General features: G+C 40.6%; 1 protein-coding gene across 2 annotated transcripts; it reads right to left on the bottom strand.

Moving 5' to 3' along the window:
- Positions 1-49: 49 nt before the first annotated feature.
- On the bottom strand, positions 50-14,046 carry DIS3L (DIS3 like exosome 3'-5' exoribonuclease). Of its 2 annotated transcripts, XM_062642772.1 has the most exons (16): positions 13,863-14,046; positions 12,849-12,977; positions 12,088-12,223; positions 10,937-11,113; positions 10,528-10,606; positions 9,429-9,608; positions 8,307-8,476; positions 7,330-7,491; positions 6,393-6,640; positions 5,472-5,564; positions 3,908-4,441; positions 3,495-3,649; positions 3,205-3,383; positions 2,708-2,853; positions 1,132-1,306; positions 50-562 (listed from the first exon to the last, which is right to left on the bottom strand). In XM_062642772.1, the coding sequence occupies exons 1-16, from the start codon at positions 13,904-13,906 to the stop codon at positions 254-256; spliced, it is 2,916 nt and encodes a 971-aa protein (XP_062498756.1). In that variant the 5' UTR covers positions 13,907-14,046; the 3' UTR covers positions 50-253. The 2 variants fall into 2 exon arrangements, with proteins under 2 accessions (XP_062498756.1, XP_062457688.1); XM_062601704.1 differs by lacking the exons at positions 10,528-10,606; positions 10,937-11,113; positions 12,088-12,223; positions 12,849-12,977; positions 13,863-14,046 and adding an exon at positions 10,074-10,230 and having other exon boundaries at positions 9,429-9,598.
- Between the last annotated feature and the right edge of the window lie 1,334 nt (positions 14,047-15,380).

Here is a 15,380-nt window from a genome sequence, read left to right as displayed (position 1 = left end):
TGGGAAAGTAACTTTTAGCATGATAGTTCAAAGAACTCGTAACACTGGGTTTAGGCTGGAAGATGCATTTTATCATATATAAAATCTTTTGCAAACTCATACATGGTCATAAACACAAAAATAATTCTTCTTTAAACTAGATATTTAGTTTCTTATTAAAAGGATTCTTAAATACTTAAATAGAGTGCTTTTAAAAACCCCAACAGCAATACAGAGTAGACAGGAGCAGAACATCACCACGCTGGGTTACAGTTCAAGTTCTGACATCAGCTGAGACATCCAGTAGTGCCAAATCCCTTATCTCCTCCAGCAGTTGGTATAAGCTGGCTCCCTTGGTCTGGCAGTACTTCTCAAAGTCTTCATCAATTACTTCAACTCTTTTCTCCTGGGCATGCTGGGCAGCTTCTGCTGACTGACTGACTGCTTTCACCAAGTCACATTTCACCCTCTGACAGTTCCTCTGGGAAACCTCCATGTCCACAGTCTGGTGCGGTGCATCCTTGATTATTTCAAGCTTGATGGTGTCAGCATGGCAGCGGGAGGTCTGCACCAGCATCTTCACCTTAAAACCAAGAGAAAAATACTTTATTTCTGATAGTGTTGTTTCCTCTTGCTTCTGATTAAATTGTGTTGGCCCCCCAAAACAAGAGGGATATGGAGCTGGTGGAGTGAGTCCAGAGGAGGCCACAGAGATGCTGTGAGGGCTGGAGCAGCTCTGCTCTGGAGCCAGGCTGAGAGAGCTAGGCTGGGTCAACCTGGAGAAGAGAAGGCTCCTGAAGGGGAGACCTCAGAGCAGCTCCAGTGCCTAAAGGGCCTCCAGGAAACATGAAGAGGGCTTTGGATAAGGGCCTGTAGGGACAGGGCAAGGGGAATGGCTTTAACCTGCCAGAGGGGAGACTGAGATGAGCTCTTAGGCAGAAGCTCTTCCCTGTGAGGGTGCTGAGGCGCTGGCACAGGGTGCCCAGAGAAGCTGTGGCTGCCCCATCCCTGGCAGTGTTCAAGGCCAGGTTGGACACGGGCTTGGAGCAACCTGCTCTAGTGGACGATGTCCCTTCCTGTGGCAGGTGTTGGAACTGGGTGAGTTTTAAGGTCCTTTCCAGCACAAACTGTTCTGTGATTCTAAGTACTCACCGTAATATGATCAAAAAGGCTTAATGTAACTGAGTCCCCAGTAGTTGTGGTGGAAGTAATTTTGTTCTGAAAGCGCTGCAGTGATCCAGGCTTCCACTCACAGCTCCCATCACCTTGACAAGAGATAACTAAACCTTCTTTGCTTTTCATATATGCTGCAGCTTTGATTCCATATCTATGAAAGAGCAGATGAGCAGAGGCTTTGCTAACCATTTTCACATCAGTTCTCTTAATTTTGAAGCTAGCAAAGATTGTGTAGAAGCCACATAAAGGGGCAGTCAGTGTAACCTGATAACCCTGCTTCAGAGACACTGGTGTGCATTGTCAAATAAACCTCTAGAGTATGAGAATAGCCCAAAGATGGTGACTGATGTGATTTGAAAGAAACAAAGATACAGGGTGATCCATTCTCTTGGGTGGAGACCGAAATGGCCCAATGATGGAAGGGCAGCAGCATTACAGGTTATTCCAGACAGCACAGTGAGGTAACAGTTCTCCATTTCAAACACCTTAAGAGCAGCAGATACTTGCAGTGGGTTCTCTGTAAGGAAGCCTGCCTTACTTGGGTAGGTTCTGGCTCTCCAGCCTTGCATCCACGCCAAGTCATCTGGAGACCAGATGCCTACATTGAGCTGGTTTATACCCAAGCTCAGTCTGTGGCCAGGATCAAGCCAGGCCCTAGCTGTATTTATGCAAGTTCAGGGTACTCTTACAGCAGTTTGATTTATCATCCTTGTAGAATGCTGTTTGGGTTTTGTTTCTTATTAAGTAGCATTCTTATGCCTACATTTGACATACTTGTGAGCTAGTCAGGCAGACAGTGTTGCTACCAGAACTGCACAAAGATCATTAAGTAACCCAAATTGTAAGGGAAAGGAAGGGGCTTTCTCTTCCTCCAAGGCTTGGAGATCTGGCCAAGTCCTATAGAAGGCAGCACTCTCTAGTCCTGTCATGACTTGCCTTCTTACACCGTTCCCTAGTCAACTTGTAACATATGCAGAACACATTTACTGTACTTTAAAATACAGATTTAAAAGCTCAGAAAATGAACTGTAATGTTAGCTTCCTGCAAAGAGCTGTATTCTACCAGCATAAATCAGCAGCATGATACAGGCGCTTATAAAACCTAAATACCATAAACAGCTTCATTTAAACACTTCTGTGCTTTGTGCTGCCTACTATGAGTAGCTGCTTGAAAGGTGCTCCCAGCCTGCACATAGTCTGCTGTTAAGAAAAAGAGCACTGAGGAATGCACAGCTTTGTGGTTTGGGAAATGACTTTCTATTGTTAAAAAAAAAAATGAAAAGGGGGAAACACTCCAGTCATTGTTCTGCTTGGGCAAAAAACGTCCTTCTCATGTTTTGAAGTAACCACACAAAGCATAGTCTTATCATTTCCTCATAGGAACTCCTTCCCAGAGTCAAAGCACAGCAAAGCACTGCTAATGCTTTACAACGGAAATCTAAAACGCAGATATCAGTCACCACCAGGCCAGGCTATGAACACTTCCTTTCTCAAGGGCCAGAGGTGTCCTCGCAGCATTCCAGTAACACTTATGTCTTGTTTTCAAACTCACCTCGGCACAAAAACAAGCACTCCATTTGTTCGTATGGAGTAAATAACACCATCTGCTACGCAGCGCTCGTCTGTTTCTGGGGTTTTGTCTTTGAAGTACATGCACTGGAAGAGTTCAGTAGACTGCTTCTGAGCACGCTGGGCTGCCTGCAGGCACCCCCACCCCCCAAAGAGAGAAGGCAAAACAACATACATAAGTATTTCAACTGGCTTTCATTTCCATAGTTTCTTTTTCCCACTACTTTCTCCCTTACCCACCCTTAGAAAAATTACATCTAAAAGGAAATCCTACATGTAGTACAGGTGACGTATGAAGTCATTTTTACTACCACTCTCAGGAGAAAAAACAGTATTTAAGTAAGAAAGCCCCACAGCATTACAAATAAAAACAAAGTGATAACTCTGTTGTAGTACCCAAACACGGTAGTCAGGATCAGTATCCCATTCCTTTGGGTGGTGTGGGAACACACACTGAGACACATACAGTGACGACCTTACCCTGTTCCTGTTGTTAATGTGTTTGCACAATTCCTCGAGATCCTTATTACTGAATAAGTTATCCTTAACATCTCCTTTCTTTTCCTTCAGAGTCGCTGCCATTAGGAGTCTGTGGACAATAATATCAGCATATCTTCTAATTGGAGAAGTAAAATGAGTGTACTTCTCTAGGGCAAGTCCTGTGGATAAAAGAGGGAGCAGTGATAAGCAAGCAAAGCAATCCTCTGCCTCCCCCCAACAGTTCAGAAATCAGAACAGGAGTAGCATCAAAACATAAGGTGACAAGATACCATAATGATGAAACTCCTCCTTGGAGCATGAGCCAGTCGAGAAGTACAACGCGTTGGACATGGCATGAGTGGCCATTGAGCGCAGCAGTTGGTTTACAATGGGATCCAATGGGTCATTTGCTTTATCCAGAGACTCGGCCAATGCTTTGTTAGACCTGTCAAAAAAGGTGTTAATTCTGGAGAAAATTATGCTGTCCCTGCTCATAATGGTTTATAGTTAAAAAATCCACTAAAAATCAGCCCTTCTTTAGAACATCGTCTCCCACTCACAGAATGGTATTGGGAAAACTGGGTTTAAGAATTGCTACACAGAGCCTGTAACATTGGTACTCAGAACTGCAGTGGTTTGTGACATAACATAGCCAAATACTTCATTGCTTAACTTTAATTAAAGCACTTAAGTAATAAGATACCGTGTGTCCATTGCGAAGCCTTTGGCACTGGCACATTCTCGGAGCTCAGTGAAGAATTCCTGCCGTGGTGGAGGGTGCTGCCGCAGCAAAGCTTGCTGAGGAAAATGCTCGGAAATCTTTTTTGCCACCCAGTGGTTGGCAAGAATCATACATTCAGCTACAGTCTCGTGCACCTCCAGGGGCTGCTTCGGGATCAGATCGTGGATGTTGTGTTTATCATCCAGCTGCACTCGGATTTCCACCCCTTCCAGCTCCAGAGCGCCGCAGCTGTCCCGCTTGACTCTAACATGCCGTGCTATATCCGTGAGTTTTGATACCGCCCAAACCAGCTCAGCCAGCTTCTTCTGCCTCGTTCTTTCATCCAAGTCTTTCAGTTCCAGGATATCACCAACCACGCTTGTGTCTCCATCCAATAACCCCTGTGCAGTTTCATAAGTGAGCTTATACGCGGATCGGATGATGGTTTTGTTGTAGCAGACGCTCAGTATTTCATACGATTCCTTCTCTAGTTCCCACAAGACGCTCACAGCGTACCTTAGAGAAGAAATCACAATGCTGTAAGTAGTGCTGGTTCACTTAACCAGGCTTTTCAAGCACATCCAACTGTTACACATTTACAAGTTCCATTCTGGTTGGTTTTCGTTTGGTTTATTTTAGTGGAAACATCTTTCTCTTCACAAAACAAAGCAGTGTTCAGTAATGCCACTAATTAATGCACTTGCCTGTCAGTCTCATGTATCACAACTTAGTGAGGACCAGCTACAGACTGTAGCAGTATTTTCACCCCTTTGTTGAGGCAGAGTATCCCTAAGATAAGAGGCCACATCTATTCTGAAGCACAGCTATGCTACATGAGTTATTTTTAGTAATTTCTATTTTATTAATCAGATGCACCCCCGATCAATATATCTGCACCCTGCATATCCTCATGCCAGCTAACTCTCTAAATTGTAATAAAAGGGGATAACGGGATGTTTGAGGTACAGGACAATAGTAACAAACATGATCATACACATGGGTGCATGCACACCAGGCTGAAACCCATGTGAAAAAACAAGTGAAAAACAAAGATGCCTTCACTTCTACGTTGCTCTTTAAATACAAAGCAAATTGCTAAAGGCACGGGCTTCTGTCCCTGGGGTAGAGCTGGGGAAGAACCGCCCTCACTCTCCCTGAGTTATCAGCAGTACCGAGTTAGGCCTTATAAAAGTGATCCTGGAATTACAGTTGGACATTCAACATTTATTGTTAACTCCCACTGAAAACAAAAGTATACATGAAAAAAAGTGCACATTCCTGGTGCTCTCTGGAAGCCTCCACAGGGCTGACAGAGGTAGGAAACCTTGCTTTTGCTTCAGAATTTTGTCAGTGCACCTTTTGGCACGGCAATGTATTACAAAGCACTGACCCTATTTCACTGAAAGGTAGTTTGAAACATACACTGTTCTTTCAGTTGAGGATTTAATAGCAATGCAAAAACATTCAACCAGCTGATGAACAGACTGGCAGGAGCAATTAAATTACTGTAAAGATCTCCTTCCTCAGAAACACTACAGAATCTTACCTATCAACTCCACTGAGCAGAGAGCAGATGTCAGCACTCAAGACAGAGGGCAGCATGTCATAGCGACGATCAGCTAAATAGTAAGTTGTTGCCCTAAGGAATAAAACACATTTACTGTTCTTCTCACAAGGACTCAATGGTGTGTATCTCCCAAGCACTTTTTGGTACAAGCATAGCTTCAGAAAAACAAAACACACAGCATGATTTTAAAAGGTTATTACTGAACACAGAGACATGCAATATCAAAGTATTTAAATAACTATTTGTATAGTACAAAGCCTAATTTTGCCTTCCTCAGTATCTTCAGCTGCCATTAAAGCCAGAAATAGGGCTGTACAAAATAGGCTTAGCTAAGAAGAGGTTAGTTTACATTGCTTTGCAGCTACAAAGAGTATATTTCATGAAGTAATTCAGCAGTTTAAGTTCCAAACACTGGCAATAAAAGAAACCAGAAAGAATGGAATATTTGGCACAAGCTCAGATATTAAAATATAAATCTGCCAAATAACTCTAGAATTAAACTCATGTAATAGTTCCATTTTGTGGGTGTTCTATGTGAAGATTTGTCCCCTTTGGAATGCAAACAAGTGGTTTGTAAATCCTTCAAATCACAAATGTTAAAGGAGACTGTAATGCAAGCAGCAGTGAGTAGGGAAAGATAAATCCTAGCTTTGTGGAAAAGAGCAATTTCATCCTAAGAGGGTGAAGCAGTGGGTCAGAAGCAGTTTTTTCCCCAGCAGGCCTATTTCATCCAAATAAAAGCAGAACACCATTAGTTACACAGTAGTTTTCATAAGCTGTTTCCATGACACAAAGAAGAAAGAATGTTTCCTTCCTCCCACTGTTTCTCAGTGTTCCCTTAAGGCAGCATTACAATGTTCTAAGCTCCATAAATAGTCTCAGTTTTAGAAAGTAAGTTACCTTGCTCTGGCCTCAACATCAGTGTAAGAATTTGCTGCCACAAAGTGGGTCACATCTGCAATGTGGACACCTAATTCCAGATTCCCATTAGGCAGAGTTCTAACAGAGAGAGCATCATCCACATCCTCACAGCCTTTTGGATCAATGCTGAATATCAAGTGTGTAGCTCTCAGGTCAAGACGTTGTTTTTCCTCCTCTGGACTTACTTTCCATGGATTCTTTGAAGAACTCATGGGCATTTCACTCATCTGCACAAAAACATTATTGATGAACATACATTTATATCCTTTTCTACAAAAGGAAGCCAAGAAAATAGATTTAATTAGCCTTCCCTTTTCTACACCAGGAATTGTTTTGTGTACTACTTCACCCTAAACAAATTCTTCTTCCCTTGCATTTTCCAGGTAAGCCTTATTACATGGAAAGTATGAAACAGAATTGAAAAGAATGTACATGTTTTATTAACAACTGATATTACTGTGGTGATACTGCAGCTCTGGCAAACATAACCACTGCATATGGTTTATTACATACTCTTTTTCTTTTTCAATTAACTGGAGGTATCAAAGTAATTATCTACGAGAGCTGCTTCCTCCCCTGGTTGAAGACAAAAGGATTTAAAACAATGATTTTAGTAGGACCAGGTCTTTAGGATCAATACCATGAACAAGTATTAAAGGCAGTAATAACCCAAAAGCCTTCCTCAAAATTGAATTAAGAGCTCGTAATCTTCTCATAGCAAACAGATTATTTTAAAATCCCTCTCCTGACTTGACAATTCATAGTATCTACAGAACCACTGTCACAAAAGTAATTGCAGAAAAATCATCTCCAATTGGTTTTCAGCTTTCCAAAACCCGGCAAACCAAGACACCCAGCTGTGAGAGGGTCCCCTGAAAATCAACAGAAAAAGAATGTATCTAATCCCAAAACCAACCTGGATTTCTGAGAAAGGAGCAACACAGATGCTGTTCTCCACCAGAATAGCTGCAATTTCTCCCTCCAGATCTCCGATTCTTCCTAGAACTCTCACAAAGTGTCCATTTGGATACACAGACGTTGACTCCCAAGAATCAATACGCACGACGACTCTATAGTCCTGCCACAAGACAATTCTGTTAGAGCAGCAACCTGCTCCTGACAGGCAACCAATACAAACACTCCTCCAGAGGCACACAAAGCCATCCAAGACTAGCAACCCTGACAACTCGATAGGAAGGAAAGAGAAACCCACAGTGAGAGGCAAACATATACTGAGAATAACATTTCTTTCCTGATCCCACTTGGAAGGGTATAAAGACCCACTTGGGGTTATTATATGGAGAATCTCTATCTTAAATTATAAAAATTAACAATTATTCCTATACCAGAAGAGACATGTTCTGCAATTCTGTGTGCAATTACTTCTTGCCTGTGAAGAAGTACTTAACGTTACAGGGTAAAAGCACCCAGGGATTAATAAGCCCACATTTCTCCTCTCTACAGCAACGGCAGGCAAGTGCCCGTAATCCATTATCAATTTGCTGAAAAGCTCTCCTTGCTTTCACCAAAGTTATATATACATATATATATATATGTCATAGATGCAATAAAGCCACAAGGGCTACTGCTATTTATACCCCTGATATGACCTTTAATTTATGAGAAAAACCCCAAAGAAAATAGTATATAAATGCTCAGGTAGCTGGGCTATGGCCCAAATTCAGAGCTCAAATAAGCTTTGTTACCTGAAGCTGATGTGGTTTTGACAGGAATTGAACACATTCCTTTGAGGCAGCAGTTGAACCACTCTCCCAGACTTCATTTGATTCATATTTGTACCCATGTTTTTGCCAAGGGAAACATCATTACAGAGTGTTACACCCACACAATTCTGTAGGAACACGGGATAACAAAACACTTCTGTCAAATTACCTGGAGTGTTTCAGCTTGCTGGGTACTGATCCGGATTTTGGGAATTCTGTAGTCCCAAGGTGTAACAAGGACCTTCTGAGCATTTCTGCCCTGGGGCTGGCTCTCTTCTCTAGAGGGGAAAGTGACCACATAATCCCTCCAGTTCTTTTGGATGATTCCAACAACTTTACCTTTTAAGAAGGAACATTTTTGGCTGTACATTAATGAGTTAGGAACATGAGAGCAAATATGTGGGAGGTATAGAAGAGTCAATGCTTCGCAATACTAATGTGTCCACAAATCTGTATTACAATTGCTAATAACATTTGGCATGCAAATAATACAAGCTTGTTATAAATTATCACTGGCACAGCCAGATTTTAATGAGCTTTTCTGTTTATGTAGAGACTAACTCATTGTATAGATTGCAATTGACACAGCACATCAATTATGCAGAGAGATTCCCACTCCTACTGAGATGTGGCAAATTCCAGTAAAAAAGGAAATTGAAAGGATCAAAATAAGGCATTTTCTTGCAGGAAGAGATTTAACCTCTTAAAACTTTTAACTCTGACCTCAGCAAACTTTTAAGCTGTAGTATTACACACAGAGTAGTATTTTCAAGTAAGACTCTGAGTTTCCATGGTACACAGGCAGGTCACATTGCAATGGGAGCTGGATACTTCTTACCTTACAGAAATCTTTTTCATCTTACATGTTATTTATCATCAAGGAATTAAAAGGATGCAATTATCTTTCTGTCTAATCAACAGTGATAGGGGAGAACTTGAGTGCACAGCCTGGTGAATTGGTCTCTATTAGAATTGCAGTTCATCTCTCAGAGCTGTGAAGAGTGACAGCGTGGGCTTGGGTAGCAAAGTGCTCCTAACTCAGTATTTTAGGAAGGTAACTGCAGTAATTGAGCTATTTCTGAGAATGAAATGAAAGGGGTTTACACATGGAAACAATCTCATGGCCTTCTTGTTGGGATACATTACGATGCTTTAATTTAGGATAACCACTTCAAATTTACTATGGCACAAAATATGTGATAGTGACAGAAATGGAGGGAAGGGACTCTCTAATGAAAAGCACAGCATAGCTCAGAGCAAAGAAGTGAGGTGATCTTAACAAAACCTTTACCTGTGGGCATAGGGTCACCAGTGGTGTCCGATGGTGCTTTATCCTCAGTCTCATTTTCACAGAGGGCAACAGTCCTTCCTTTCCACTCATGCAAAGGCAGTAACTCAACAGCCACCACGTCACCATGGATTGCACGATTTCGAGCTTTGGCCCCGTAAATAAGGATGTCACTTTGAATTTCTAAATTTAAAATAAAAAGAAATAAAACTATAAACTTCTAAAAACAAAAATCAAATCCCTTCACTCTTGGCAGCATTCTGCTGAAAGAAGAGAAAATGATATTTGCAATATGATTTCTTCCATAAAGGACTACTGGGAAGCAATTAATATTGCAATTAAAACTAAAACTTTGTCCTCTTTAATAAGGCAATATTAAGCAATTCTGTAAGTGCACTTTTGGGTAAAAAGATGCATTGGTTGGGATGAGTTCACCGTTCTTAGGCAGCAGTTTAGAAACACTCACTGTTACACTGTGGAAATCCCTGCCACAGGATTCTGGGCAGGGTCCAGAATAAAACAGGATTTAAAAAAATGATTAGTATATTGAACACTTGCTTGCCTGCAGGGTCTGTCAGAGGAACATTTGAAAGTGGGACAAGAGATTTGTGCAAGGATAATGAGCTGTTCCTCCAAGGTATTTATTACTAGCTCATATCAGAAAGACACTACTGGTGTTCCAATCCAATCCAAAAGGTATTGTTCCTATTATGCTCACAATAACCAGCTTCTAATCCTGCCACCATCTATACAGACATTTATTTCAGTCAAACAAGTGGTCATCTGAAGCAGGAGCAAAGCACAGGGATAACAATTTGGAGCAGCATTCAACTTCAGAAAAAGTATAGGAAACCTGTCAGCAGGACATGAGTCCAAAACATGGAGGAAAGAGGACATAAAAGGTATTGTTTTCTCCTGAGGTTCACCCTCTGCATTCATCTTCCCCTCCTTTCTGGCCCATGAATAAACCGAGCATTGCAGTATCTTAGCTTCATCTTCCTCAATAAGTGAACAGCTACATACAGATGGCTCCATGGCATCATGCAAGCAGCACAGACAGCGTCAAAAAGGCACTGCTTAAACCCACTTGCTGTCTTTTCACCTGTTTCTTTGCTGCTAAATCCCTGAAGTCGAACAAAAGCTTCAAGCTGAGCTCTGTGCTTATTGACACTCAGTGCACCCTGAAAGAAAATAACAGATAAAGAGTGAAACTGTTACACCTCTAAATAACCAACCTTAAAGTACAAAATCTTTAGTGTTACAATTGTTTTCACAAACTGGTAGGCTTTATTGATATGTAGGTTATTCTGAACACAACCATTCTCTCTACAGGGGAGAATACATGATGCAGAACCAAGTCCTCACTTATGGAAAAGAGTGGGACGTTCTTCTTGTTTCCTTTCCCCTTCCCGCTATAGCGTTTCTTTATCTAATCAGTCTAATTCAGGCAACTAAAGGGACGAAGTGCAAGACTGCATTGTGCTGTGCATGCTCTCTGTATAGCAAATTACCTGTATATATCTTCCAGATTTGATCCCAGCCTCCAATACTTCCAGAGGTAAGTGCTCAGGATATTCTTTTCCATTGTTTTCTTGGCTTTCAATCTCCCGTTCACGCCGAGCTTGAAGTATAGAGTCAAAGAGTTCACGGGCAGCCTTTAAGTCAGGCCAAAAGTTATCCAAGTAATTCTGTATGCACATATATGAACAAACATCAAAGTATTTAGAAGTCTCTGCTCTTTCAATCACACATCTGGAAAGCCCATAATGGATAAGAGCTGTCTCATGCTACACTGAAATACCACTTCCAAGCGGTAATGAAGTGTCTGCTCTAAACACCCCAGATTTATCCCAGATTCAGCTTAACCCATTTATTAAATACAGCAAAGGAGGTGTGACTGTCAAGTTGGCAACCTAGACCAGAGATTCACAAAAGTTTACTACCTACATACCCCATCCAAGCTATGTACTTCTCATTAAGTGCCACAGCAGAAGAATTAAACTGGCAACTCATCATTATTTTTACACTGCTTGTACAATGCCACATATGGGCCACTTCCCATTGCCTTGTAGCAATTAAAATACCAGCATCATCATTTTTATATAGCTTTAAGGTAAACCTGTTTGGTCCTGGTTTTACTCAACATTCTCTCACAGCTGCACATGAACATGTCATCCACATATCCCACTAATACCCCCAGCAACTAACTGGGGAATGAATTACCTTCTCATGCATCACTGTATCCTCAGCAGTCAAGGCTAAAGGAAACTGGCAGAATAACGCTGATGGATATTAAGGCTACGACTGTACACGGACTGCTTGCCTTCCAGGTTTAGGCAGCTGGCTGATGTCACTAATCATTGTTCATCTGTGTCAAATTCTTTAAAAATAAGGAAAACCATGAACAGAGTTACTAAGAAAGATGGCCTCTACCTTTGGCGCTGCTGTTTTGTTTTTCAGTTCCCTAGTTTGCTCACTGCAATGATGTTCCCATGACTGACATCTTAGCCTTTTTTGATAAATGAAGACAAGAGTTAGCATCATAGTTTTCCTAAATGTAAACTCTGAAGCGATTTGCACTACACGTTGGGCTTTAATGTACTCGATTCATCATTTTGATGCAACATAAAAGAAACCTTCCTCTGTTTCTCTAGCACGTTACCTTGAAGGAAATCACAAACACTCCTTCCGTTTCATTTCCATACTGCCTGATAGCATCTTCATCTTCTGTTACCATAACAATTGGCATCTGACCTGAGCAGTGATTATAGTACCAGACCGCTGCATTGTAAATACTCCTAGAAAAGCAAAGTTTGAAATAAGATTTCTGGCATATCCCATTTGTTACTTGCAAGACATTTGCCAGCCATGTATAAAGGAGATTTTGGGTTAAGATGCACACTTTTGAGAGATATACACCAAGCTACATGAACTTTCTATCTGCAAAAACTATGTGTCATACTTTAAGCACTAAAAGAACAGAGGAATGTTTCCTTCCAAATACATCCACTCCTGCCCTTGCTGCAACGTGACATGTTGCTCCTCTGAGTAGAAGTTTGGAAAAAGCAAGCTGGAGCTGTCAAGACTTCAATGTTATGGTGCTTGCAGGCTCTCAAACAATACATCTAGCAGCCCAATAAGATATGTGTCCTACTCGTTGTGTTAAAGCATTCTTCAAAATGGCTGTGGAACTTTAAAATGACCCAGCTTTTTTAGCACTACTCCATGTAATTAAGTACACTTGTGTCTGTTTTCCTTATAAAATAATATTGACACTTCCTTAATCACAAAAGCACAATCTAGACTTCCACTGTTCCAGAGCCAAGCAGAGGAAGAGTATGAACTCTTATGCACCAAATGCATTCTAACATTCCTAAATACAATGCCAGGATGTTGTCCAGCATAATACTGCATAAACCAAACCTGGTCTGCCATTTCTCCATGGATTCTCCCTTCTCTCTTGGCAAATAACAATGCTGATGGAATTCATTAGCAAATACGGCACAGTCGTGACGGGCATCCTTTGCTAGATTTCGTAGCTTGTTGTACTGCCTGGAATAAGAAAAAGATAAATAAATACAATCTTATGCTTTCTTTTGATAATACTACTTTAACTCCAGAGGAAAATACAGCTGAAAAACTCAACGAAAAGTACTCCCATGCACCAAGAAATGCATTCATTAGATTACACCATTGCTGACAAAACCCACAGCATAATTCGTAAGCAAGCTTTTCTTACTTCTATTATAGTTATTTTTAAACATACTTCTTTTCCAGTGAGCCCCACAAAACATCATAAGTATTCAGGAACTTATTTTGCCACTTCTGGGACAAGAGCTGTTTCTTCAGATGTGTTTGTGCTTTAGAATACAGAAAAGCCTTAATGGCAAATTATACTCTCATACACTCTCATGCTACAGCAACACATAGGTTAATGTCTGGTAAGGTAAGTACCATATAATGGTATTAATTGCTCCTCAAAGACAAGTGCTCAGTCTTTAATACAGCAAATGAAAACCATGTCCTTAATCTAGTTGTGGCACATGATACTTGATCATTACTGCAAAGTCTCCTTAATTCCTGTCAAAAGCCAACTGATTAGCTAATAAAGCTACAGGTTTAACATCGCTCCTATCAGGTGAAAACTGCAACAGGCATTGATGTCCATGGACCACACAGGATCAGAGTTCTTTCCCTTCTGTGAAATTATATGAGGACCTTTGAAAGACTTAAAACCAAATTAATTTGAAAGACTTAAAACCAAACTCAGATATTTTAAAACCAAATTAATTTGGTTTTAAGTATATTTGTATATATAAGTATATTAAGTATATTTGCTGCATATTTGCTGACTTCGTGTTACTGTGTTTACATATACATTTTACTATATTAGTTTCTTCAATCTAACTTAAAAATAAGTTATTATAGGGTAAGTACCTGCGTCCTTTTTGATGTTGCAAAGCTTGACACGCTGTTTGCATAAAGATGATACCCTTCAGCTCCGGAAACTCGAGAATCTCAAGGTAATCCTGAACCACCTTGCAGTCAGGGACGACATAATGTGTAACATCGTCCGATAACAACTTGCCATCTAAAACAGAATTTGGAGTTCAAAGGTTTAAACCTTCAATTGCAATATGGAGCTCTTAAAAATAGTTTCAGACGTCTGGAAATTCAGAGTTATGCATCCTCAAGGGTATACACGTATCTGTTTCTGATGAACAAAATTATGACTACTATGGCGTAACTGTAGCGCAATCTCTGAAATTTGTGACAGAGCCCTTTTGTACCCACTGATGCCAAAATTTCATGCAAATTTATCCAAATGAGTGAAAAATATCCATTTAAAGAATGCACGTAACAGTCTCTTTTTTTTTTTCTACTTTCAGGTGGAAAAGGAAACTACACATCTGCCACAGAAAATCTTTGCATGGAATTTTCAAAGGGTGTAGAATTAACCTGTTACACTGCTTCCATAGCACTCTCTACTAAACACAATTCATTTAGAGCAGGCTGCTTTTCTACATCTTTACATAAAAGAATACAGATAAGGCTATGCCTGGAGAAAAGCAATGCTACCAAGATGATGATGTTCTTGAATCTAAATGATCAACTATCATTGCTAATTTTCTCTAAAGAGACTCCATCCCTTAGGAATACACCATCAAAATACCACAATCAAGCCATTTCAGGTGCCATCTTAAAATGTGCTTCAAAATTAATGAATTTAATTGCTTTAGATACTTCAAAGATTACCCAATAAACTTTAGGGAGGGGGGGGACCTCCACCAAATTTTCTCTCTATCCCTTATGGTATTATAAATACTGAATTTACCCTAGTGCAGGCAAGTTATATATATAATACAAGTATACAGATCTTGATGAGTCAGGTTACTTTCATGTACATCTTAGAAGGTGACACAGGATAATTAACTGTGATCACTAGAAGTGTGAATCCAGCAGGCACAATTCTCCAGACAGTAACATGGCCCCATCTCACCCTGAGGGCATATTGGATGATAGCAAAATGCACACAAGAAAGCTGATATTTATTAATAATTCAGAAAAGCACTAAAAGTGAAATGTCTCTTAAAGATTTATGTAATCTACCCACATAAAGCTATCCTTGCCTGACCTATATATTTAGATCAGAATAACTTCCAAGTAGGCATAGCATACCATTACGGGTAGATGTGATTTATGTAGGCAGTCTCTCCCAGTGCATGAAATAAGTTTGCTCAGCTCACTGTGCAAAGCCAGGAATGAATCAGAGTCATGGGGTAGTTTGGGTTGGAATGGACCTTGAAGTTCATCCAGTTCCAACCCCCTGCCACGAGCAGGGACACCTTCCACTAGGTTGGACCAGGTCGCTCCAAGCCCTGTCCAACTTGGCCTTGAACGCTTCCAATGAAAACAAATGTTTACCTCACCTCAGAATTACCTAGAATTAATTTA

Source organism: Pezoporus occidentalis, unplaced genomic scaffold, assembly GCF_034315485.1.
Source record: "Pezoporus occidentalis ecotype Australia unplaced genomic scaffold, CSIRO_AGI_Poc_V1 ctg72, whole genome shotgun sequence".
In the NCBI taxonomy this organism is placed as follows: Eukaryota; Metazoa; Chordata; class Aves; order Psittaciformes; family Psittacidae; genus Pezoporus; species Pezoporus occidentalis.
This window is presented reverse-complemented; position numbering and strand designations above follow the sequence as displayed.